Source organism: Chanos chanos, chromosome 12, assembly GCF_902362185.1.
Source record: "Chanos chanos chromosome 12, fChaCha1.1, whole genome shotgun sequence".
Lineage (NCBI taxonomy): Eukaryota > Metazoa > Chordata > Actinopteri > Gonorynchiformes > Chanidae > Chanos > Chanos chanos.
The window spans coordinates 15818966-15845008 of NC_044506.1; the positions used below are offsets into that span (position 1 = coordinate 15818966).

General features: G+C 42.6%; 1 protein-coding gene across 1 annotated transcript in view; it reads right to left on the reverse strand.

The window, feature by feature from the left end:
- Nucleotides 1-531: 531 nt before the first annotated feature.
- The window catches only part of ppp1r9a (protein phosphatase 1, regulatory subunit 9A), a 30475-nt gene continuing 4963 nt past the window's right edge, over nucleotides 532-26043 (reverse strand). The window contains exons 3-21 of the mRNA XM_030788522.1: nucleotides 20437-20569; nucleotides 20110-20230; nucleotides 18338-18442; nucleotides 15915-16050; nucleotides 12531-12686; nucleotides 11714-11767; nucleotides 9834-10063; nucleotides 8623-8719; nucleotides 8060-8207; nucleotides 6411-6544; nucleotides 5463-5613; nucleotides 5009-5078; nucleotides 4795-4854; nucleotides 4010-4058; nucleotides 3745-3789; nucleotides 2130-2249; nucleotides 1739-1762; nucleotides 928-1110; nucleotides 532-738 (exon numbers count right to left, since the gene is read on the reverse strand). Of these exons, the coding sequence (XP_030644382.1) occupies nucleotides 532-738; nucleotides 928-1110; nucleotides 1739-1762; nucleotides 2130-2249; nucleotides 3745-3789; nucleotides 4010-4058; nucleotides 4795-4854; nucleotides 5009-5078; nucleotides 5463-5613; nucleotides 6411-6544; nucleotides 8060-8207; nucleotides 8623-8719; nucleotides 9834-10063; nucleotides 11714-11767; nucleotides 12531-12686; nucleotides 15915-16050; nucleotides 18338-18442; nucleotides 20110-20230; nucleotides 20437-20569 (2223 nt within the window). The remainder of the gene's footprint in view (nucleotides 739-927; nucleotides 1111-1738; nucleotides 1763-2129; nucleotides 2250-3744; nucleotides 3790-4009; nucleotides 4059-4794; nucleotides 4855-5008; nucleotides 5079-5462; nucleotides 5614-6410; nucleotides 6545-8059; nucleotides 8208-8622; nucleotides 8720-9833; nucleotides 10064-11713; nucleotides 11768-12530; nucleotides 12687-15914; nucleotides 16051-18337; nucleotides 18443-20109; nucleotides 20231-20436; nucleotides 20570-26043) is intronic.

Below are 26043 nucleotides of genomic sequence, written 5' to 3' on the forward strand. Positions count from 1 at the left end.
GCAGAATCCGTACATCTCGGTTACAGTAGAAAAATGGCACGTTAGACATGTGTGTATGTATATATATTTCTTGTATATGTACATTGTCATTATGTCTAAAAGTGCTTGATATCCAGAATTACAAAGACGACTATCATGGAGTGCCTTCCAACTGATCCAGTGATTTCCGAATGCAAATAAATAAACATCAAACAAACCTAAAACAAATAAAGAAAAATCTGATTATATGAGCATTCTTTTTAGTTATGAAAAGAACCTATAGAAGAAGTAAAGTACAACAAAATAATGGACAACCTCTGTCAGTGAATCAAGTCATGTCCACTCCAGTTCAATTTGGTTTCATTTTATACAGTAGCATTTCAGTAGTAAGGAAACGCCTCCATTAAGGAGGTTCTAGTCTCTGCCAAAAGGAGTCTGGTATCAGATCCAATGATAATGCCATATCCCCATATCATAATGCTACTAATTGGTGACAGCAGTGATGTGGGAGAAGGGAGGTAATTTGTTCTCTGCATAGGTCTCTCTGTGCCGTCACTCAGCAGCGCCCTCTGCTGGCTCAGGGGTCTTGTTGGATTTGTGAGCCTGTTTCTGCACTTGTTCCAGCTCTTTCTTACGCAGCTTCTCGCGCTGTTTCTCAAGCTTCTCTCTGTTCTTGCGGGCCTTCTCCATCAGTACTTTCAGGTCCTTCAGTTTCTTTTTGATGAGAGCGCGGTCCTGAGTGGAGTCTACACCCAAGTCCTGTGAAAGCATGAAGACAGACATACACACATTCAAACACTCTGAGGGTAACACTTTGACGAGTATTTTATGAGACACGATTTTAGTAAAAGTACAGTTTTAGAGTTGTACAGTTTTAATGGAACTGTGTATTAGAATAGTAAACTGTTCCTGATTCTAATGAGTGATGGAGTATGTGCAGGTCCTGACCTTAAGCGCACTGCTGTCCAGCTGCAGTAGCTGCTCTCCGTCAATGTTCTTGGCAGTGAACTGTGGGATATACTGCTCCAGGTTAAGGCCCAGGAGCCAGTGACACACCTGCTGACACGTCCACTCTGTCACACTGCGGTTCTGCCAGTGGTGTTGTTTAGGACACTGAACCTCATCCAGGATCTGACCAGCACAAACACGCACACACACACACACACACACACACACACAGACACACACACACACATACGTACAGATACGCATATACACACACACCACGGACGTTATGGCACAGATTGAACAGCAGATGTTAAAAAAGTAATTGAACAAAATGTCGTTCATTATATTTCGCATAATTTGTGCAATTCAAATTAGTCAGAAATCTCCTTGAACATGCAGCCAAAATGCATTCAGAAAGCCACCATAAGCACTGCTATTAGCACAATCTGTTATCACAGAATATAATCATGTACATAGCAAAACACACTGCTGATTCATAACCCTTTGATACTGTTGTGACTGCTCAAATGCTATTGCTTCACTGCATCAAAGGCTCTTGTAGAATCAGTTATAGGAACTCAGCAGCAATGCAACAAAAATAGCCCATTTTAAATCCCATAAACCCAGAGAGAAATTGTTTTTGTAAATTATGAATGTAGACAACCACTGTCTCCTGTACATGTCAGGCACATTCACATGATGTGGGGGGAGGGGGGAGGGCGAACACAGCTGATTCAGCTGATGTGTTTAATAGAAAATGTTGAATGCATGCATGCATGCAGTGACAGACTAAAATAAAGCAATGTCTCACCTCATCATCAATCATTTCCAAGCTCTGACAAGCACAGCGTGGAGGACAATAACAATGGTGAGTTTGTCAGTTTGCACACCACGTCTGAAAACCAGCGCCATCTACCTCCCTGAACTTGAAACTACGGGAACAGTGTGTGCTGCCAGCTATGAGTACTGACTCATGTGATCGGCACCACCGACTGAGCTGTCTGACTGATTTGTCATGTGCATCAAGAGTTTTTAAAGATGCAAGATAATGACGGTTACTCCATGCTAAGTTAATCCTGGATTGTTATCACAAAAATATCGGCGACTAATAGACATGCGCACTTTCTGTTAAGGTTTAACCTTGTAGCAATTAAAAACAAAAACAAAAACACACACATATAGTTCACCAAACGCATTCGTACCTCATCAGACGACAGCACCAAGGTGTGTGAGCGACCGGAGATTTTGGGCTCGGTCAGTAGGCCACTGATCTCTGCAGAGCTGGTGCTGCTAATGCTGAGGTCATCGCTTACATTAGGACCCTGTAAAACCAAAACACGACAGAGGATGAAAACACACGGCAGTCAACTGACACGAAAGCGGTATTTTTATTTTTTTTTTTTTCAAATTTATTTTGATTTCTTTATTTGTGAGGCGCTACATTAGTTTCTAAGGTACAGGTTATCTATTTTTCAACTGCATTCTTTTTCGCTGAAGGTGACAGCCTATCACCAGGGTAATTTGCATAAGACTGATTGCTAATCAAGCATTTTCACCTGTGATTAAATGCCATGGGTTTCAGAAAGTCATATACAGCCCAGCAAAAGAAATATTTTGAGAAGTATGACACTTTTTAAATGAAACTATTTTAATTTTTTTTTTTCCAAAGAAGATTAAATAGGAACTGTGGATACAGCACAGTGTTATGAAAACGAATGAAAATGACGATCCATTCTGAATATCAATTCCAGGTCAGACTGTTCTGTGCTCATAAACAATAATAAAGCTGAGTCACTGTGAGCAAGTGCACAGGTGTCATCGAGTTTCGTGTGTGTGTGCGTGTGTGAGAGAGGGAGAGAGAGAGAGAGAGAGAGTGTGTGTGAGAAAGTGAGAGAGAGAGGGAGAGAGAGAAAGAGAATGTGTGTTTGTATGTGTGTGTATGCGCGGGTGTGAATGTGCGTGGTGTGTACACAGAGTTTTGACTGAATGTCCTGAGATGTCTTGGGACAATACCATGCGATTTGTCAGACTCTGCAGTCACAGACGCTCTGTGCTTTGCAGGCGGGTCAGATCCGTTGTGTTTTCCTTGTGAAACAAATAATCATCTGCCCGTAAAACATGGTGTCTGCGCTTGTCACCATGTGAAGTCGGTGTGAAAACAAAATGCCCTTTTAAGAATTTTGTTAGAAACCTGCCTGGTTGTGTTGCCCTTAGCTGAAACTACATTCAGGCTACAAGACTGTACACAACCTTTCATTGCAGCCAGGATCTAAAACGCTGTGGAAACATTATCCAAATGCTGTGCACTATTTGAAGACCACAGTAAATGAATGTACTTTGAGTTATAGATAAGAATACCTCACTAAATGTAAGAATTAATTTTATTAGAAAAAAACTCATTCATTCATTACCAAAGGCAGTCTTGATTAACCTTCTAATTACCCAGGTATTGTAATGCCATATGTCCACATAGTCTATATAGGTTTTTTGCTTATTTCTTTTGCTGGACCAGTCACTGTTGGTTTGTTCTAGAAGCTTCAGCAGTGGGAGGGACACTGTTTACAACACCCAGAGACCAGGCGGGCACCACAACAATCAACAATCAATTTCAAAATATTAGATGAGTTCTTGAGTTCAAATTAAGAGGTGGTTTAGTCAGTGCTGAAAGATAAGTTTTCATGTTGTTTATATCTTAATTCTGGTTTCATTGGTCAAATTACGATACCTGACGGCAAGTGATCTCATTTTATAGCACACCGGTTTGAATTTGATGTGATTAGTTGTGGATTCTGGAGCGAACGATAGAAAATACAGTACCAAGTAATATGAATAGGAGAAGAAGTGCGGCCATGAGAGAGATTTCTGCTAAACAGAAATGCAGCAAACCAGAGAAGGGGGGGGTTACAGTGATGAATCCAGATCCATGAATGACAGCCATCAATAGTAAACCGCTCACATATAAAATTAGGTATTGCACATTCATCAAACTTCAGAACAGATGGATATTGATGAGCACATACAATGCACTATGTGTGTGTGTGTGTGTGTGTGTGTGTGTGTGCGCCTGTGTGTCTTTCATCACCTTGCTCTTGAGTTTCTCAGGGCTGTTCTCTGCAGACGGTTCTGTGGAGCTGAGCAGAGGAGACTGGTTACTGAAGCATGTACAGTGAAAGAATAAGATCTGTAGCAGACACTAAGGACATTCCAGTGACATTGACTAAAACAACAGGAAAAATATGAAACTCTTTCCTGCACTAACTGTAATAATTTAAGGACCACCTATTGTAACCCAGCACTGAGAAGAGCAGCTAGTAAGGTCACATATATCCACCAGATATAAAATAAATAAATAAATAAACTCAACATTAAAAGCTGACTTTTATCTTTCCTTTTCAAGCAGACAGACGTTTCTCATATTTTCAGTTTATGCTTGAAGGTAAGATACAGTGTTTGTTATGACAGTATCTGAGAGCTATGTGCCCATGGACGATATTTGTGTATATACTCAATAACAGAGAGAGAGAGAGAGGAGATTTGCCACGAGCAATGGCGTGCGTGCGTATGTGTGTCTGCCTGACTGGGCATGAGGCCGCTGCCTTAAGACAAACTGTTCTGTATTCAGCTGTACACTGACAGCCAGGCAAGAGGAGCCTCTCAATTCACACTAGCTTTAATAGCAGCTGTCTCAGAGTGTGAGTGGGCGTGACTGACTGCGTTTGTTATACAGAGTGTCTAGTACATCAGACAAAAGTGCCCTGCTGAGGACGTGGGAGAGCAACGGGAGGAGGAGAAGACGGTCAGTGGATATATCCCTGCTGCTTATGTTTAATATCGCTCGTGTTTTAATACTGTATTTTATGTTTGTACCTGTTTCCCGCAGAAGCCCTGGAGTCCTTATCTTTCCCCTTGCTTCTCCGAAGAGAAGACCTGAAAGAATGCATTTAAGGATGTTAAAAGAGTCTTGTTTTTTTTTTTTTTTTAGTCCGTGCAGTATCATCATCATCAAAAACAACAACCACCACAACAACAACAACCACCACAACAACAACAACAACCACCACCACCCACCACACCAGCTTACCCCAGGTCTAGTAGTCTTTTCATGGACTTCTCCTCTTGATTCAGGGAGATGTTTGACACTACTGGAGATCCTGGACAATAAGTTTTGCAAAAAGTTAAGTTTATATCTTTATAATTCTAACCCATATGTAAAGCTGGCTGATTCAAACTGCTAAAAATATAGATGTAAGTTTCCTTTGAAGCTGACTTGAAATGTAAATTAGGCCATCTTACTCAAAAAGCCTGTATGCCTTTGGTCAACGAAATGACTGATGTCACGCAGAGAAATCACTGTGACCTCATCGGTTTTGAATCACGATCACTTATATAAATCATCACTTATAAATTAAAGTCAATTCTGACAGGATGGTATGATTCATGAAGTAGGATGTGAGCAGATTTCTGTCCCTCTTCACGGGTCCATGTAAGACAGGTGGGAGGTGTGATGAGGGAGCTGACTGGTGCAGTGTGTTTACCGTCAGTGTCTAGATCTTTCTGGAGCCCCTGCTGATGTCTGTGTGATGCCTCTGCATTACTGACAGACACGAGGGCTCCAGACTCAGCCCCGCCAGCAGCAAACTCTCCAGACAAGGCATGGGCAAGGGATGAATGACTGATGCCTGATGCCTAGAAAGAGAGAGAGAGAGAGAGAGAGAGAGAGAGAGAGAGAGGGAAGAAGGAAGAGAAGGAGTGAATGAGAGGGAAGGATGTGAGTTTGAGAGTGCTGGATTGCGTTGACGTTGATTCTGTATTCCCCAAAGTCCTTTCTTGGTTATTAGTGCTGACTCAGAGGCTGCTTAACGGGAACAGAGACTTTACCGGCAATTATCTCTGTACAACCACAGGATAAGCTCTGACACCGGCCCAGATTAAAACGCTGCCCGCAGAGCTCAGAGGCAGCAATTAAAACATTATATAAATGCTTTACATAAGAGATGGAGAGACAGTGGAGGAATTCACACTCAGAGTGACTCATTTTCAGGAACGCTAAACATAAAAACTATTTCTAATCATAGTCAGTTCAAGGCAGCACATTTGATTCAGTACATTAAGAAATAATGGCTATGGGATTACACAAAATTCTTCATATGATGACAATATTTTGTAGGTGTAGATGATTTAAGATGTATTGCAGATATGCACAAGTATCTTGATTGTCTGTCTTAAATTTTCACTTCTTATGTGACATTGGTGCTGGTGTGTGTGTGTGGGTGTTTGTTCCGTGTCATTCCCTATCACATTCCCTAATACTCTGCCTCTCTCAGGTGAACTCCAAAGTCCAGTATATCTTTCACTGCTCTCCAGGGCATTCCTCTCTTTGCTGTCAGAGCCCCAAGTGTGTGTGTGTGTGTACGTGTATGTATGTATGTATATGTGTGTGTGTGTGTATACGTGTGGGTGTGTGTGTGTGTCCTGGCTCTTACCCTCCTCTCCAGGCTGTCCTCCCCCTCAGCAGAGCTGGCGCTGTCTTGCTGCATTGCTCTGGAGGTTTTTTGTCTGAGGCCCTGCATAACCTCACTGTCCGCAGGTTCCGTCTGCAAACCAGCCCCACCGAGCCCTTTCAGAACAAAACCAGAACCCCAGAGTCAGAACAACACAATAACCACCACCGGATAGATGAATTTCACTCTGACGACCGCGCGCAAACCGTAAACGGCCACGTTATGGCGCGATTACACACGCATATCCCAACCTCCCCGCCCCTACTCTCACTGACAACAGTACATTTCCTCAAACGCTGCCTCCGCTCGATCTTTTTTAACCCAAGTCAGAATACGGTCATGCACTATTTCATGCTGGGGTCCAGGACAGAACTGGAAACGAGATCAGTTGGTATTAGTGAGAGCACCGCGAGAGAGAGAAGCCACTGGATGATGGAGGGTTACGTGTGGGCGCTCTCTCTGTGTCTGCCCTTATGCCTAATAAACTGCCTCATTCAGTCATAGTTCATCTGAATCAGTATTTCGCTGCTGTCTTCTCAGATCAGAGTTATTGTTGAGCTCTAGAAGAGCCAGATTTGCAGGGCCATCGCGTCCATTAAAATTTACTGCCTCTCGAGGGAAAAAAAAATATGCAATGTTATGGGAAAAATCATAATGTATAATGGATACAAAGAATTCATGATCACAAAAGACCTTTTTATTTTAATCATTCATGTGCAATTATATAGTCAAGAATCTGAATGTCTCCAAACTTATGGTCAAAATAATGTATTCAAGTAAGACATAGCATTGTATAACAGCAATACATGCAGTTACTTACATAAACTCCTCAACATTTAGACAGATTTTTTCAGAGCAATAGCTGTGAAAAGATGTTCTTAGGGACTTAAATAAAACTGGATAATCCACACTGATGGGTGGGTAAATCAAAGCAAACCTGAAGGTCGATGCACATTACAAAAATGCATAAGTTGTCAAAGCTGTCAGATTCCACTAACACTATCAGAGATGCATTAGCCATGTTAGTATAGGTCACAGTGACCTGTAAACAAGCCATTAGGGAAGTTTGAAGGTGGATATATGGCTTTGATTGACACATCTGCTCTCTCACAAACATCTGCATCTCCTCTAACACACTCAGCCCTTAATGGAAACTGATAATGTGCACAGGCGTTGCCTCCACTGTGCAGGCAAAATTTCCCCTTGTCACGCTGACTTAGGCCTGAGGGCAACTGAACATACATCAATTCCATTTTGGTTTATATGAGGACTTGTAAGGTTTTTAACATTCCAAACATCCGTTCTTATTCAATGTATCTTTGCATATATGTGTGTGTGTGTGTGTGTGTATGTGTGTGTGTGTGTGTGTGTGTGTGTGTGTGTGTATGTGTATGTGTGTGTGTGTGTGTGTGTGTGTGTATGTGCATGTGTGTGTGTGTGTGTGTGTGTGTGTGTGTGTGTGTGTGTGTGTGTGTGTGTGTGCGCGCGCGTAAGCTTAAAGGGCCATTGCTGAAGGTCTCTGTCAAATGGAGGAGTGATGGTAATTACTGTAATGAAAGAACGACTCGGTGACATTGCTGTGATGTGAAAGTTGAAGCGGTGTCTTAAATGTTCTGGGTGCTTGTGTTCACCTCCTCCAGGGACTGTTCTTCCAGGATACTGCAGCGCAGCCAGACGCTCATTCAGCTGGGCCCGGCTCTCTGCGCTGTTGTTGTTGTTGTTTACCTGGATGCCATTTTGTTTCATCAGCTGCATCAGTTCTGTCTCCAGAGTTGCAATCTGAGGGAAAATATTTGATTCACAGTGTTAGTGCTAAAAAGGATAATAATAATATTACATTGTTTGGGAGGGAGAATGAATCTCACCACACTTCATTAAACAGCACCCTCCTGTGTTGTGATTATGAATTGCTGGGTAAGTGTCCATGCAGAACTGTCTCAGTAACTAACCACAACTATATCTTTCACTCTACATGGACTATGAGCCTGAGAGATGTGTTGAAACTGTGAGATGATGAGATTATCTGAGGGTTCACGGAGCTGAGGACTCTTCAAGTACAATTTTTCAAAACTCAACAAACAGGAGGCTATATTTAAGTGAAAAGTAATGTAAACAAGGGAGAGAGAGAAAGAGAGTAAGTATGTGTGTGTGTGTGTGTGTGTGTGTGCGCGCGCATGTAAAAGAAGATCATTACCCTGATCTGCAGGCCCTGGATCTCTGCCAAATGAGCCTTCTCTACTTCCTCCAGTCTCTTTTTTTCAGCATCCTCCCTCTGAACAAACTCCACCTCTCTGACACACACACACAGTCACCCAGCAGAAAGGTTAGCTCAGGGTCAAAGCTCATTTGTATGTGTGTGTGTGCGTGTGTATGTGTGTGTGTGTGTGTGCGTGTGTGAGTGTGCGTGTTTATTCAAATATGCCACGCTTTTATTAGCGTGTTTATGGGTGTGTATGGGTGTGTAGGATTATGGTTTTATTTTTAGTGTTTGTGCATGCGATGAGTTTAAAGACATATCAAAGATCATTATCATTACAGCAGGCTTGCACAAGTTAAGAACGCTCTCCTACACTCATCTGAGAGCACTGACTCACAGAAAAAAACAACAACAACAAAAAAAAAACACATCAATGTCACAGGTCTTAGGTAGTGAACAGTTGCTTTGGTTTGCTGTTGAAATTAACAGCCTTAGTCAAGGGGCTAAAGCGTTTGCATGGCAGTGGCAACATCGCCAGTAGGGGAAGGGCAATTAGAGGCAAGCAGGCCAGTGAGGGGTAAAAGCAGTTTTGATGGGCATGACTACAGAGAGAGCTAATATGCTCCTGATCTCTAAGCTCGTGTAGTTCCTCACATGTTCTTCTTGACTGTACTCAGATTGAGATTGAGCTGGCAGACAGTTCCGGAAATAGAATTATTCACCGGAGGATTTTTATCAAAGTCATCTCACAAACACGAAGAACAACAAAACCTTTCCAGCGCAATGAAAAAACGAACGAGCTCAGAGAAGAAAAGCCTTGATGAAAGTTTGAGACGCATCGGTGGTAAAAATGAGCCCAACAACAAAGGCTTTTTTTAACATCTCAACTATCTGTCTGTCATCGGAATTTCACTGTGAACCCAAATCCAAAATCCAATGCTACGTTCAAAACTCAAGCTGCCAACTAATTATCACCCATTTAAAACAGATGAATCAGTGTGGCTGTATAAAATGGAGTAACATAGTAGTGATTCCTCAAGACAACTGTCTGTCTGGTAGAAATAAATATACAAATCAATCTGTTAGAAATAAATATACAAATATGCAAAATATGTAAATAAATATGAAAATATTTCTACCCATCTGTTTGGACGCTGAATATCGACTGATAATCTTTACAGCTGATGAATTATGGCTGTTGAACTCACTTTTGCTGGAAGTCCTTGATAAGTTTCTTGGCTTTGTTGTACTTCTTCTCCAGGGCCTGGTACTGACTCTGGGCCTCTTTCAGATGCTCATTGACAGTGTGACACAGGGTTTGGGCCTCGATCCAGTAACTCTCCAGTTTCAGCATCCTCTCCTTGTTCTCCTCAATGCTCTGCTTCAGCTGTGTCTTCTCCCTCTCCCAGCGCTGCTTCTCCTTCTCCACGGCCGCCAACTAGAGAGAGAGAGGGAGAGAGAGAGAGTGACAGAGGGTTATTGATGCCATGAAATGGTTAGAATAGGTTAGAGTGAGTAGAACCCAGGCAGTCAGAGCTCATACATTAAACAATGTCACTATTACTCTATGTCACTATTACACTACAGCCAGTGTCAACATTATGAAAAGATAATTACACAGTTGGAGAGCCTGCTGTACAATACACTAATGAAGGACAGGTTCTCAGGCCTAGAGTGCGTAGTTAAAGTCTGAGAGCCGCACTTTTACACCTACTGTCAATCATGGATAAAACTCAGAGGTGAGGGAAAAGGGTTTTTATTAACGATAAGGCGAGTCTAAACCAGTACGACCACACAAAGTGAAGCCCACCGATCAGTGTGTGTAACAACAGTCAGGAGATACAGTCAAAAATAAATGCAAAAAACACACAGAAATGTTGTATTTCAGCCAACTATCGATAACCACCGAAAATAAAAGAAACATCAATAAGATCTTTTGATGGGGCAATGGCTTTAAAGCAACTTGTACTGATTTTTGGCGTACCGCAATGGTGAAACAACATTAATTCCACAAGACATTCCTTAATTTAGTGGGTTTTTGATGTTGGTTTGAAACGCGAAGCCACGGCTTCACAGCCTCCCCAAAGTGTTTGGGCTGAGACGGCCACGGTACACTTTATATTTACAAACCCGGATCATTCAGTGACCACTTCTGTCCCGTGGAGAGGGGGACACTCGTTCTGAAAAAGATGACTATTATAAGGACAGAACTGCTTTACCATGGGATAAAGGTACTTTAGAATGGCTTGGTATTTATCACTCTTGATCCTGTCCTCAAAGGAACTGAGTGGACATAAACCACATCAGGAAACCAGGAAAAAGTTCCCCTGCACCATAACAGAGCAGCCTGAACTCATCACTCTGAGAAACGAGAACTGGCCTTTGAGTTTATTTTGACCTCTTGCACTCATCAGCCTATTGAGAACGGATAGGTGGATGACTAATCTCACTGTGCGACCTGTGTTCTTTGCACCACTTCACTCATTATTGTGACAGTGAGTACAAGCACTGCAGCCAGACTTTGGTACTTCTCTGCAAGGATGTCATGATCAAACACTACTGGTGACCCTGTTTAATGATGTCTTTTATTCAGACTTCCCTGCCAACGCCACCTTAGTCATTGATCCTCTTGTAACAGCAAGTTGAGAAGCGCTCACCACTGAAGCTCCTGCCAAACGTGCCCAAGCAATCACCCCTCCTTTAAAAAGACACTGAGATCTCTTTGTCTATCCACGCTGGCCAAAAGGAAGGGCAACTGGGCCCGTCCGACATTTCAATTCACGGCCCTAAGCAGGTTGGGATAGTAGCTGCTGTGTGGAGACATTTGCTACATTTGTTCAACTGTTTTCTGTATTTAGGCAGTTATCTGAAGTCTAGGCATAAAACCGTCAAAAATAACTGAGGATGTGAGGGAAGAGTGAGTTACATGTAACATGTGACGTGTCCTTGTGGTTGTCACTTCAACCCTCATCAAACCAAGACTGAAGCCTTCCTATTCACATCAAACGTATATTGACTTAAGTGGCGATTTAAATTTTTTGTCAAAAACAAAAAAAAAAAAGAAGAAAATCTAGAGTATGCCTCTTACCTTGTTTTTGAGTTTCTGTATCTCGGCCTCAGTGACAGTATGCTTGATCTGGAGCTGCAGACACAAGAGAGAAAAGGAGAGAAAGTGATGAAATGTCCCGAAGGAATAGCACTGACTGTCCTCGGCTCTGGTCAGAAGGGCAGTACATTGCATGTCAAGGCTCTCTCTCTCTCTAGCTCCCGCACGCCAAAGGAAACTCGGGAGAGTGGGTGAGAGAACCGTGACGGAGGGAGAGAGAGAGACGGACACCAAGGGAATGAGAGGGGAAAGAGGGAGGGAGGGACGGAGGGAGGGAGGGAGCTGGTTATGGGATGCTGGGATTTCATTTCTTTTCACACTCAATATCGAGAGCAGCACAGCACATCTGAGGCAATTTGCAAGACGTGTAGCAGAGATGATAGGGTGGGAATAGGTTTCTTTGAAGAGTCACCTCACGAAACTGACAGAGGTCTTCAGATTAACAACTTGTAAAAACACAATTTTTTAGTGATTCAGTTTGGGCGTTCCATAAAGTACAATGGTAATTCAAATGGAATCGGCATTTATTCATAGTAACGGCAAAACGTTCCTGAGACTACAGTCAAGAGCATCAAATACTTCAAAATATGTTGGCAGAGTGATTTTATACTTTATGTACAACTGTACATTTCTTCCAAAGTTCGCATTGGAATTACCTTTCATATTCATGCTTCTGGAAAGAATAAACTTTGGGCTGTGCTACGTGCCCATCTGGAGTTTAACCAAAATAGAAAAGAATTATTTTAGTACTTAAGAGATCTCACAGACTTTCTCCATTGGTTAAGGAACCGTGACATACCTCTCGAAATTTCTGATAGAGTTTTGTGGCATCCAACTCAGATGGGGAAACAATGTCTTCGTTTTCGGGCAAATCAAAAACCTCAATGGTCACGTCTCCACCCGTTTTGGCTGTCCCACTCTCCTCCTCTTCCTCATCGGTGGCGTACTCTCCCGTCTACAGCCAGGAACATGAAAATGAAAGCATTCCTGCAGTTACCATGGTGACCAAACAGCATATTTCACAGAAAATGGCTAATATACCTATTACTACTATAATGCTGCAGATATGACATGAAAAACATGCTGTCATGTTTCTTTTCTCTTACCAAGTCTTTGTGTCTCAGTTGTATTCTCAATACCATTGATACTGCTTTTTGTTAATGAAAGTGTTCCTTGTTATTCTAGCAAGAACGATACATCAGTACATCAAAATATGCTCCTTGAAGTCAAAGCAATAGATTTAGAACAACACCAAGGAAAAAGTGTCATTAGGCTTCAAAAACCAAAGAAAAACAGTGCATCAGATGGAAATCGCACTTAAATTTTACTTCAAAGTGCCTCCATGTGGACCTAAAAGAACTGAGATCATCCCAGTTAAATTGTCAATAACTGAGAGAGAGAGAATATGTGAGGTCAGACGAGAAGCAGACAGGCTGTTAATCAGCTACTCATACAGATAAAGCCCAGCTGCTTTACAGATGTTCTGGGTCACAAGGTTGCTTTATGAGGCACTGTAAAGAACTGGCATCAATCTGATATCTGTGTGGACAGCATCTCCACACCTAAATGTCTGAGCAAATAAAAACATTTAGACAGCGATGGAGGAGACAGTATTTCTCTCACTGTCAGTGCAGTCCTGAGCTCTCCTGCTGACTCTAAGCGGGAAGATGATATTTTACTTTTTCACTCATTGTTAACGTGCTAAATTTGGAGGACATATTCAGTGTGAGGGAAATGTTTCAGCAGGCCATGTGTGAGCGCGAATATGAGTGTGTGTGTGTGTGTGTGTGTGTGTTCCGCTCTGCTGCTCATATCTGATTGCACACAGCGCTGGTCTCTAGGAGGCCTCCTCACCAGATCAAATGATACAGCATCGCAGGAGGCTGTCTCTAACCCCACCCCTACAGAGCACCCTGTAACCTGAATGAGCCCTGACTGAGTGTTACACACACACAGACACAGACACACAGAGACACAAAAATCACACACTCAGACACACATAATACATAAAAAAGATGAGACGCATGCCCACAGACACGTCTGTCTTTACAAAAAAAAAAAAACAGTTTTATACACAAGCACTAAATATGGACTGCGCACACACACACACACTCTCTCTCTCTATCTCTATGTCTAGCTCTCTTTCCCTCTCTCTTTCTCTGCCATCAACACCCTTCATCCAGCCATCCAGCCATCCAGCCACACACACACACACAAACACACACACACACACACGCACACACAAATCAAAATGGAAATGAGGATCATCAACTGACCCTTTCATCAGTGTGACAAATTTCTCACTCTCCTGTGCACGGAAGGGCAATTAGTTCATTTTCCACTGTCAAATTCGATTAGTCCACATGTTGCAAAACCTATCCACACAAATATGTTTTCCTAATTTTCCGTGTCAAATGAAGCTGGGAATAGTTTGGACATTCCTAGTGCACCACGAGCCTTAACATGAGGGAGAAAGGACTCTCTAATAAAAAGCCTTTTTCTAACCTTTTCAATCCACCAAGTGTTTTAATGCCAGTTTAGGCCTGTTATTTTGTTGTACTGGCTGACGGAGGAGCAGCTTACCCTGAGCTGTTAATCCAGTGACAGAGAGATTTCGGCCAGGTTTGTGCCCTTCTCCTTGCCCCCTGTTGCAGCAGTCTCCAGAAAACGAATTTGGGAGAGCAAAGCGTTCTTGTAATGCAGATACCGCTCCCACCGACACCCCGCCCCAGTGCTGCTGAGGCAGAGTAAGGCCTGTCACCCTCATTACTGCTCTCCCCAGGAGCACAAATGCGACCAGACACGTTTAACACAGTGAAATGATCACACTGCCAATCCGTCTGCACTCTGCATTCGGAAGAGAGAAACGCGCCTACTGCACTTAAAACCCGGACACTTCAAACCACAAACGATTCCATTCAGCTGTGTTTCTAGTGCCTATACGTTCCACAACAGGGTATGCATTTTACATGTTCATTGTTCAGTGAGATACAATATTTGTCATCAAAACATAAAAATGCAAAATGATAAGGTTCTACTGTAAATGGAAAAAGTAGCCACAAATGGCTTGAGGCAGATGGTCGGCCAACAAATACACATCATTCAGCCCCTTGTCAAAATATCAATTTACATTTCCACAGCCAGATGATGAGGTACACCACAATGAACATAAAAAAATCATTTTCCCATTATCATACAGTAACGTACCATATGTATCATTTTATGTATCACTCTGCAAAGAGTTATATGATGTTAAACTGTCCTTCTCATCTCTGCTAATATGAGTGTCATTGTGCAGTATTGCCTATAGATGTGATTATCCCAGAGGTCTAATGGTGATTAATTCAGTCTTTCCTGCAGACACTCAATAGTGCTTTAATAAAGAACCCCAGTGCCATGGCAACCAAGAGCACATTATGGAAATGTGCCTCTCTCTAATGCAAGAAAACAAATCATGAAGGCATAAAGGCAGCTGACAGACATGAAAATAGCTGGGTGGCTCTTTGTCTGGATGGCTTGGCAGCCCCCTAACAAACTAATGAGGAAAGCATCCTAAAGAAGTGACGACGTGTAATATACATCTACAAAACCCAGTAGTACAGGAGAAGGCCTCTCTCTCACCTGGAGACTGCTAAAAATGAGAAGCTAAGAGTTGACGGCCACTGAAACACATTAAGTGTTGACAGGATTAAACAAGGCCAGCGAGTTATGATTGATCCAGGCAAGCCGTGATGAATCTTTACTAGGTTAATCTGGAGAGCGTCCTGAATTAACCTATCAGGACAGGATTTTAACCTGATGTTACCATAAGATTCAGTAGCATCCCAGTGTTATCATTGTCCGGATCTTCAGGCAGGTCTCGACTAGTTCTGTCATTATAAATTTCGAGTGCAACAGGTGTCACATATTTGACTGGTTTTAACCGGTTTGGTCTTGTCATGCCACATTATCAGATGCAGAATCAGCTCTGATTTTTGTTTGCCTACTGTTTTTGACATGTTACTGACAGACTTTTAGAGACTTTGACTGGCACTCTATTTGGACTGACTGTAATAGGTTCTAACTCATTCCTGATACATAGCTCCAGCCACATTCTGGACAGGGTGTAACAGGTTCAGACAGTTTGCAGAAGATTATCTGGGCAACGGCAGGGCAGACTTTCCCTCCTCCCCTTTGTTCTCACCTCGTCGTCATCGGCGTCGTACTGGGCGTACTGCTGCTCCAGCATCTCTCTCTGGCGCCTCTCCTGTTCCAGAGTCTGACTGATAAGTTGGGCCACCTCGCTCTGCTGCCCTGGACGTTCCCGGCCGATCATGAACCTGCACAGTCACAGGGCGAGCAATGATTAAGGAGCACGTAAAAGGTCGGAGTCATCAAAAATAGACCAGCTGCAATAAAACGACGGTCGAGTGCATTAGTGAGAGCTTCCGTGACTCAGCATATGAAGTTTTTTTTTCCCTTTTTTAAAACAAATACATGCAGCAGGTGAGAGGAATTGAGAAGCTGATTGTCTTCTGACCTTTACTGACAGCGTAGTTAGATGGGGTTCCATTCAACTAAAGTACTATGGGCTTCAGTACCAATGCAATAAAGTGACAAATGTCATGCTCCTTCAATGGCTCTGGCTCAAAGCCACAGTGGTTTCAGCCACTGTAATAGCTTCCATGGTACAATACACTTACAGTGGCAGAAAAGGACTTTAACCTGAAATGTATGTCATATAAAACTGGAACAAGTTTTTAGATAGCTGACATTGACTTTCTTGAGTCATGGATAGACATTGGCTTTGTTGAGTCATGGAAAAAATATCCTAATAAAACAGTTATCATGTAGTATACTGACGTGTTGTCAAACCTATGACATTTACAGTTGTCCACAATTGAAAACAATAAATAATAAAAAAAAAATATATATATATATATATATATATGTATGTATGGATGGATATGTATATATATACACATACACACACACACACACACACACACACACACACACACACACATATATATATAAATATTTCAAAAGGTTCAATATAACCACACACACACACACACACACACATACTGTTTTTTATCATCTGAAGCTTACGTGTGGTTATATTGAACCTTTTGAAATTTATGTGTGGTTATACAGAACGTTTTGCAAATCACAGGAGTTCTGCTAAAAAAGACCCACCCTCAATGTGGTGGTTTAGCCTTGATTAAAAAAGCAGCAATCTCAGATGAACCAGCATATCCTAATGTTTATCATACTGCCATCATATATATTAAATATGATACAGGAGGAAACAACAGTACAGGGGTATTGGGTGGAAGACCACTGATTAGTACCAATATGGACCCAGATAATAGTGCAGCCCTGATCTATATCTGAAGCCAAGGCTGAGGGAAGTCTCTGCGGTGTAGTACGTCAGTGCTCTATGCAGCTCTGCAGAGCAGCTGACCTGGAAACACCCATCTACATCTCTCCCAGCGTCCGACCCACACGGGGGTGGGGGTGGGGGGGGTCCCTTATTGGTCCTGCACTGCTCCAGGACAAAGCCTTCTCCGAGGGAGAAACGTCTAAATCAAACAGACACGTCGTGCTGACAGGCGATCATTTCAGGATGTCTGCATCATTTCCCACAGCGAGTGGGCTTTCCGTCAACCTGGTAAAACTTCCCTGTCTCCAGCCCTGAGTCACGGATGTGGGGAATCATTATTCATTTAGAACCATCTCACATAGAGTTGCTAGTATTGAGGTTGGTGACCGGTGAAATTGGTAAATGTAGATTAGATAAAGTCCTGCATTAATTCCTGCATTAAATACGTCAAATGGTGAATCTAGGCCACGAGGCAATCTTTTTTTGGTGGAGAGTAGAGGACAGAAATGAAAGGCGGAAAGACCAAGTGGAGACCAAGTAAAGAAAAATAAGAAGAAGGAGTGTGGGCTTAATGGGGGTTCTGAGGAAGCCTTGTCTCCCCTTGCCATTTGGTCAACATTTGCTGAACAAACCATTTCTACACTAGACTTCGGAGCTGCAGCTGCAGTGTGGCCTGGTATATGTTTGACACTCATTGCATATTTGATACTTTCAGCCAACCGACCTACATCATTTATCCCAGCTAACCTCAAAAGACCCACCATGGATAATTTGTTTACTTTTCCTTTTTCCAGTCAGAGGTAGCGATGTCCTCTCCCTAATCATATCCCATAATAATCGTGGAGGCAGACAAGTGATTAAACAGAGAATGGGAGATACAGCCACAAACACAGCCCTTTAAAAACAAACAGTTCCACCGTGCCGTGCTCGTCCATTGTTCACTGAGACATTTGTTTTCATTCTGCGTGATGCCCTGCCTCTGGCTGGCACTCCAGGACAAAAGCACACTCTGTCCTTTCCTATCTGAAGGACACTTCGATACACTAACAAGAACTGAGGGTGAGTCTGCAACTCTCATTCAAAGGCTGAGTGATACAGAGGAGCCATGTTACTACAATATATGACCGACCAGAGATAACGAGGAGCGGCTCACAAACTCGAAATGTGAGTGCGTGTGATGACGGCGACATGGAGAGTACAGTTTGTTGGCGGGAACGAAAGAAAAACTGAAAATGTCGTACCTGACCACACCGTGCGTGTTCCTCAAAACAGAGGCCGCGAAGCTCTGAGTGACACCCACCAGGCTGGTACCATCCACCTCCACGATCTGGTCGTTCACTTTGATTCTAAGAAAGAAAGAGGAAATGATTTGCAGAAGGACACCGAGTGCCGGGAAAGAATGGTGTTTGCGTGGGCTGGTGGGATACAGACAGTAGTAGAAAAGGACAGGTCAAGTCTGCTCATGTTTCCTTTTCTTTAGTTCTTTCAAGTACCTTTTTTTTTTAAAAATTAATTATTATTGCCTATATATTTCTTCTAATTCTTTTATTGATGTCATCTCACTAACTGATCAATAATGTGTCTGGTCATCAGAGATTTAAGCAGGTACATTGCAAGGCCCTGCATCCTACCTCCTTTGCTGGCAGTTATGTCAGCATGCTCTAGTAGTATTAGAGGAATACTGTAGATTATTGCTTATCAGGCAGAAGGAATTAATATCAGAACATGGGGCTTGTAAGAATAAGATGTGTATTGCCCTGGGCTTGCTGCAGTTCTCTCGAAATGAAATTGGGTTATGTGCCTGCTTGTCAGAAACGTGACCCCATTCATGTTAATTTCATCTACAGTGGAGAAATATGTTTATTTTTTTTTTTTCAAGTCCCCAAATGACTGTATAAATTATAAAACAAATCATGTAAAATTAGCCCATTATGTTTCCAGTTATCTATTTGTTACTTGATGAAATATGGCCCTGATTCCAGATAACCTTTAGATGTACAACTGCTGGCAATGGCCTTCTATTATGTACAAAAAAAAGGTGGCTTTAATCTTGCCTGATTTAATCTAAATGTGCATCTTAATTGTCCGGGATGGCAAAGCCAGGCCTTTATAAGCTCTCTCAAATATTAAATCACACAGACATGTAAAGAAAACAACAACAACAAAAAAAGCAATCTTTATTCCCTGCAAGGAACATACAGCAAATTAGCCAGTGGTACCACCAGTCCAAACTGGGACAATATAAACACTCTCAGAGGTCATTTTTACCTAGCAAAATTTGCTGTGAAGAATATACACTACTGTGGGCAGATTTTAGCACTCCTCTCAGACAATAAAGAATAAGATATTGGCTCAGTGTTGGCTAGGGAATCAACGGTGGAGGAAAGGAAACTCAATTCTGACTACCGCACTATCTCCACCCACAACACCATACCTGGGAGCAAGCCTCCGAGGCTCACAGTAATCTTCTGCCAACAGCATCCATCCTCAGATTTCATCAAGGTGTACGGCCATCCAGTGCAAGACGCAGTGTGGATTACATCATTGCCTCTCTCCTATCTCTTTCCCTCTCTCTCTCTTTTGAATTATGCGGTGTGTATAAAGATCTCTCCCATCTGCTTGCAATAACGCTAATGCCTTCCTCACCGTTTTTTAACCTGCAGCACAAACTCACTCCAATACTATTAATATACTCCTGGAGCAAGCTCCTTGGTGGCACATTAATCCCATTGGTTTAAATCAAAGGTACCCCAAGCTTTGGAAGGACACGGTGATGATACTCTGGTAGCCTGCTGTGAGATTGGATCTCCTCCTCCTCCTCCTCCTCTTCCCCTGTCTTTGGTCTGTTATTGCCCATCTGTGCTGGAAGCCTCCAGCTCCAGGGCAGCAGACACCAATAAAAATCCCAAAGCCTTTCCACAGATTCCAGGCCTTGCACTAATCTTTCCCTTCCGCTAGGAGAACTGCCTGGTTTTTTGGAGCAGTTGGAGAGCAGTGAGCTCTAAAGCCATACCTGCCATCCCTCTCCGCGGCTCCGCTCTCGATGACAGTCTTGACAAAGATGCCAAGCTTCTCCAAACCTGCATCAGCACCAACTCCCATTCCAATGATGCTAATGCCCAGGCCGTCCTCATCTAAACACAGAACAGAGAGTAGACAAATGTGATAGTGGTACTACCTAGCTTTTAGTCCACAGACTCAAAAACGGTCCTATGAGTACATGCTTAGATGCCTGATTAACAACATTAGCACACTATTAAGATCACTTATCAAGATACATATGATATGTTCAGGATGGACCTTGCACAGTGGGTCAGAATTATACCATTGCTGTTATCACCTTTTTCAAGCTCAACAGGGAAAAGTTCCAGCTTTTCCACCCTTTTCTCCAGCTCATATTCAGCCGAGGATGCCACAGGATCCACATCCTCATTCCTGCGATCGTAGTCCTCATTGGAGTAGGTTTTAAAAACCTGCAGACGGTAACAAACAGTGCTTAGATCACTTACACCACACTTATCACTGAGACACATTAGGGTCTTAACTTCATCAGTTATGCCTCCACATACTACACATGTTATGTTATGATTAATTACTGTGTGCATGTATTCCCTTAAGCCTGGACAGTGTGAATGCATGAGCACAATGAACAAGACAACAACATACTGTAACATGATTACATGATTAAAGGAGAGAGTACGTATGATTGATTAAAACACATGAAGAAGAAGAAAAGCTAGAGTGACCATTTTATTTTCTGTGCAACAGAGTCGCTGCCGCTATTCATCTCTGGAACGACTAGCAGTCTCATCCTATCTCGTCAGTGTGAGCGCTTCTGCTGAGCACTGCAGTGTGAAAGGCCTGTCAAGCGCCAAAGCATTACCAGTGGCATCTCTGACAGATATTATCCCTCTGCCAAGACCGAGTATGCCAGCACTGTCTTCACCTGAGTCCTATCCGCTACACTCTGTTCTACTAGCATCGCTTAACACCAAATTAACATATGACATTAAACTCAAGGCAGCCGTCGTCTAAAGACAACTGACTTTGTGTATGGGAAACAGTTTCATCTGTGAGGGGAAAAAAAACAAAAAACAAATTAGCTCAGAATAACTGTCAGTTACAGAAATGAGAAGCTCGTAATGGGAGTTGCTGCATATCAGAACAGTTAGGAGCCTTTCAGAAAGGCAGGCTCTTGCGTGAGAGAGGACGAAGCACCACTGGAGAAATGTAATATGAATGAATTCCTCTATAAAGCATTGTCTGTGTGAACTTCCCATCATCAGTCATTCATCCTGATCAACATCCATACATAATTAAGCACGTCACAGAAAACGACAGATTACCAGCAGTGCATAAGCACGTTCACCCCATATACTCAACAGAAAAGAGGGAGAGAGAGAGAAAGAGAAAGAGAAAGAGAGAGAGAGAGAGAGAGAGAGAAAGAGAGAGAAAGAGAGATGATGAAATTATTCAGTCTTAAACACAGTCCATCTAACAGCTGTCTGAACTAAAACAGGGCAAAACTCCAGCCCGAACCACACACCTTGCACCTGACCTCTGTGTTTGTCAATGGCACAAGAGTAAAAAAAAAAAACAATAAACCATCATAGACACAGGAGAAGGTTCACATGATCTACAGTGAGTCAAAAAGCTCTCAAAGACAAATACTTCGAGAGAGAGAGAGAGAGAGAGAGAGAGAGGGTGGGGATAGGTAACTCAGGCAGTAACACTCCCTAGAGGGAAACATGACTCTGACAGGGTGGCCAAATGTGGTTCTCACGGACGTTGAGTTGATGATCTGTATCATCAGTAGACTGTTACCAGAACATTCCACACACCATTAAGTATATTTTTCTCTATCCTCCTGAGTCTTACTGCCAGCTGTGACAATGTATGCTGTCCACTGCCCAAAAGAACTTTTATTCCAGCCCGCTGTCTGCAAGTCAGTATTTCATCATTGTCAGCTTTTGTAATTTTACCACAAAACTACCCCATCAACACACCTAATATAAAAGCCACAAACTACATTTCTGATCCTCCATGTCTCTCTCTCTCTTTCTCTCTCTCTCTCTCTTTCTCTCTCTCTATATATATATATAGAGAGAGATTTCTATATATAAACTCATATAACCCTGTCATCCTCTGGTCCATAACAATTCTATTTAAAAAGTTGATAAGGTAGCAGATGACCAGCCTGTTTGTCTCTCCTGGATTTTGGCATTGGCTCACCAGCAAAACCTCAGGAAAGACCTGACAGCACAGTGTACTCCTGGTTGTTCCACTACAGTTATTACATACTTATTTCAAGCCTCTACAACTTCTTAGACTTTAAGATGGACCTCTGTTGAGCTAACAACGATATTCCCCAATTACTTGGACAAGCTGTGAGGCATTGATTGAGTGAGAGTCAAACGGCAGGCCCATAATGACTTCCTCTGTTTCTCCTATCGCCTGTTTCATCTATCCTCAACAACTATCAGTCGAGCTTCCTCTCTTCCTCTGCAATCCATCTCTCATCTACCCACCTCAGATCAATAAAGGGCTGCCAGCTGACAGCCCAAAAAACACGGCCCATCACTTCTGTCTTCCCATCATAAATCAGTGTTCTTCCAGACGTGCTTCCTTTTTCTCAAATTCTCATAAGGCTTCATTCCGCAACGCTGGATATTTTTTTCTTCTGTTCTTTTTTTTTCCCCCCCTCGCCGAAAACGCAGTTTGCCAGTTTCTCAGCGCACCGTGCATTTCTGCATGAAGGCCAAGAACCCAGAGCTTATTAATGCCAGACTGGTAGGCAGAGGAGCTGTCATAGGAGCACTTTGCATATTTCATCTCACACTGTGGGAGACTTCTTCTAAGACTTGGTGGGAAACCCTGTTTCCTGAGTCTCGTATTCTATACTGTTGGTGGGTGTGCTGCTATCTGTCTCCAGGGCAGAAACCCTCTCCACCCTGCCACCCGTGGGCCTGCCTGGGTGAGCAGAACTAACAGTGATTCCATCATTTCTCCTCTCAGTACTCAACTGGCTTCATTACTCCAATCTATTCATCTATCCTCTCTGTCTTAGCTAAGCGTGCCATGCAGCTACGCTCCATCGCTATTCATGCAATCTACACTCAGCCAGCGAGTTCCCTTTGGCCACATTGTGGGTGACTGCATTCCCCATAGGATGTACTTCAAGGATTAATTGAGCGGCTGTGGGTGGGGAATGCGACGGAGTGGGGGTAAAGAAGGAGAAGAGGGAGAGGGAGAAAGGGAGAATTAGATAATGCTGCATGAGGCCATTTGTATCACTGCCTAAGATGGCACCGCAAGGAGCCTTGGCCTGGCCAACCTCCGCTGATCGCATTAAGTTGTGCTGTGGTCCACCGGTGCCAGGGACGTGCGTGTCACCAAGCGTACATCCAAACGGACCCTTCTCCTGTGGGGAAGGCCGTGGCAGGCGACCAACTGGTCTGCAGTGGATTAGCAGTCCGACTCAGTGTGCCTGTCTGCAGATAGCGACGCACCAAATTAACATCTGTGCAGACCTACCTGTGACAAAGGAATGCTGACTCATGCTGGCTGAAAGCACACACTCCATAAAGAGGGAAAGAGGAAAATTTTTAGCGTGGACAACAAAAATGTACCTTTCAGTTACTTCTAACTACCGCAATGTTTATTTACAGTGTGTGCATTCAGGTAAAAATACATTATACATTATGTTAGGGATACAATATTGTTGGACATAATATCCGATCTAAAACAGACACATTTGAGTACTGAAGCAGAATAATAACAGACATAGATTATAATCTGCATTCAGACAGTGGCTGATTACAACTCTCTCAGCTAGCCTTATATTTGACGAAGTAAACCCGGTCTGGGAACAGAAGGAACTCAGAAAAAAAAAAGGGGAACTCAGACTTATTTCTCCCTTCACCTTGAACCAATTTGCTGACTCTGTAGGCAGCTTATCGGCCCAAGAATGCATTTCCCCCCTCTTTTTAATCCTGTGTTGTGGCATTACCATTGGGTGCCATGACTCCTGACAACAAACAGCCCACTAGCATGACTGCTGACTTCCTCTGAACAGAGACAAACAAGTGACCCAAAGAATTCAGACAACTGATTCTTTTATGACTTATGCTCAAAAAACAGAATATGTGGGCGTTTTTTTTTTTTTTTTTTTTTATTACATCACTAATGAACAAATACATACAAAACAATTCTTAATCTGTAAAACTAGCTAAATTCCTTGGTAGAAATTGCTGCTTACTTTTCCACTGACGGTAAATATGTCTAATGGTAGCTGGACCGTCTATGTGACCGGGCTTCAGTCTACATTTGAAAGCATGTCTGAATTCGTGAGTAAATACTTTCATTACCAGATAAATTGATGCTTTTTAAGATATTGAATAACTGCACTCAGCAACATATCTGACGTGGTAGGTACGTGACAGAGACGGTTTCAGCTCCTATGTGGTTTATCAAAAAAAAAAAAAAAAAAGGAAAAGAAAAGAAAAGAAAAACACAGGCTTGTTGGAGGAAGTGAGACAGTATGTGCTGAGAGTGCACTTCTCTTGAGTGCAGTGAACACAGACACTAGAGGAAACGGAGCCCAGCTCTGCTGGATGAACATACTGTTAGCCCATTTGGTTTGTGTCTTGTAACAATGCAGGACACTGTGCCGTAGCTCACCACCCCTCCTTGTTTTCAGTAGGGAAAACAGCCCGAAAACAGTACACAACGTCAAGCCGAACAGGTACCGATGTCAGAGACGGAGCTGTCTGTGCCTGTCACGGACCAGATCGACCAGACTCAAAACCACAGGGCGATCTTCTGTTTCCTCGATCGTTAAATATTCAACTCCGTGAGGGTCAGATGTCACAGAAACAAGCAAACAAAAGCCACCACATCATTAATAATACAAACGGAGGCCCACAGACCTTTACCGCTCAAAACTGAAATTGTACCAGATCTGGGAAATAAAAGATCTCATTTCAATTTCCTCTACTGAACTTTGTCAAAGCCGATTTAAATCCTCAAGTGATAGTTTCTGACAAGTGTGCTCAGCTTAATTGTGTGAGGGGCCTTTCAAATCTAACTCTCTGCCATCTTAATGAAGCTAAACAACGATTACATAATCACCATCTCCTGAGAGAGTTTTCTCATTTTTGATATTCCAGTAAAGAAAATCTTTGAGAAACGAGATTCCAGTTACAGTGGCTAGACTGTTGTTGAAGGGTACACAGATTCTAAACTGATGATGCTGATAATGCTATAAAAATGCTGAGCGTATTTCAGAGGAAAAACAACAACAAAACCAATTTTATATTTCCCGCCCCTCGCCTTTCTAGTCAGTCCCGCAAAATATGGAAAACAGAACCACTGCACTAAGTAACAACACTTCTCATTTACCTTCAGTTTTTCTGTTATTCTTATTATAACTCTCTATGCTCTGGAGTATTAGGGCCTTGGTCTACAGGTTTGATGAATCTGCTAGAAAAAATAAATGACCATGATATGTGAATAAACTATATTTCCTGACATCATAAAACTGCGTCCCTGTTTCAGCAGGTACAGGCCTCCTAACAATTATAGAGGGAACAACAGTTACACCAGCTTAGGATGGTGTGAAGGGTCGTTAAAGACAACAAAATTATCACGAGTAGCTCTTTAAAGGTTTGGCAATACAATTATCACTGAACATAACTCGTTTCTCACCCCAGCTGGGTCCATCACACTCCAGCTGGGGACAGAAAATTAATTCAATCTCTCTAAAATATTGACTGAAATTTCATTCAGAGGAAAAGACAAGAAGAGATTTCACTTGACTACTCTAGAGAACCAATTTATCTGGATGGCTTCCCTCACGTGCAGCAATAAAAACTGTTTCTATACAACCGTTTAATTGGGCTTACGTGCAAGTGTGTGGATGAGCAAATATAAGCTTACGCAGACACGA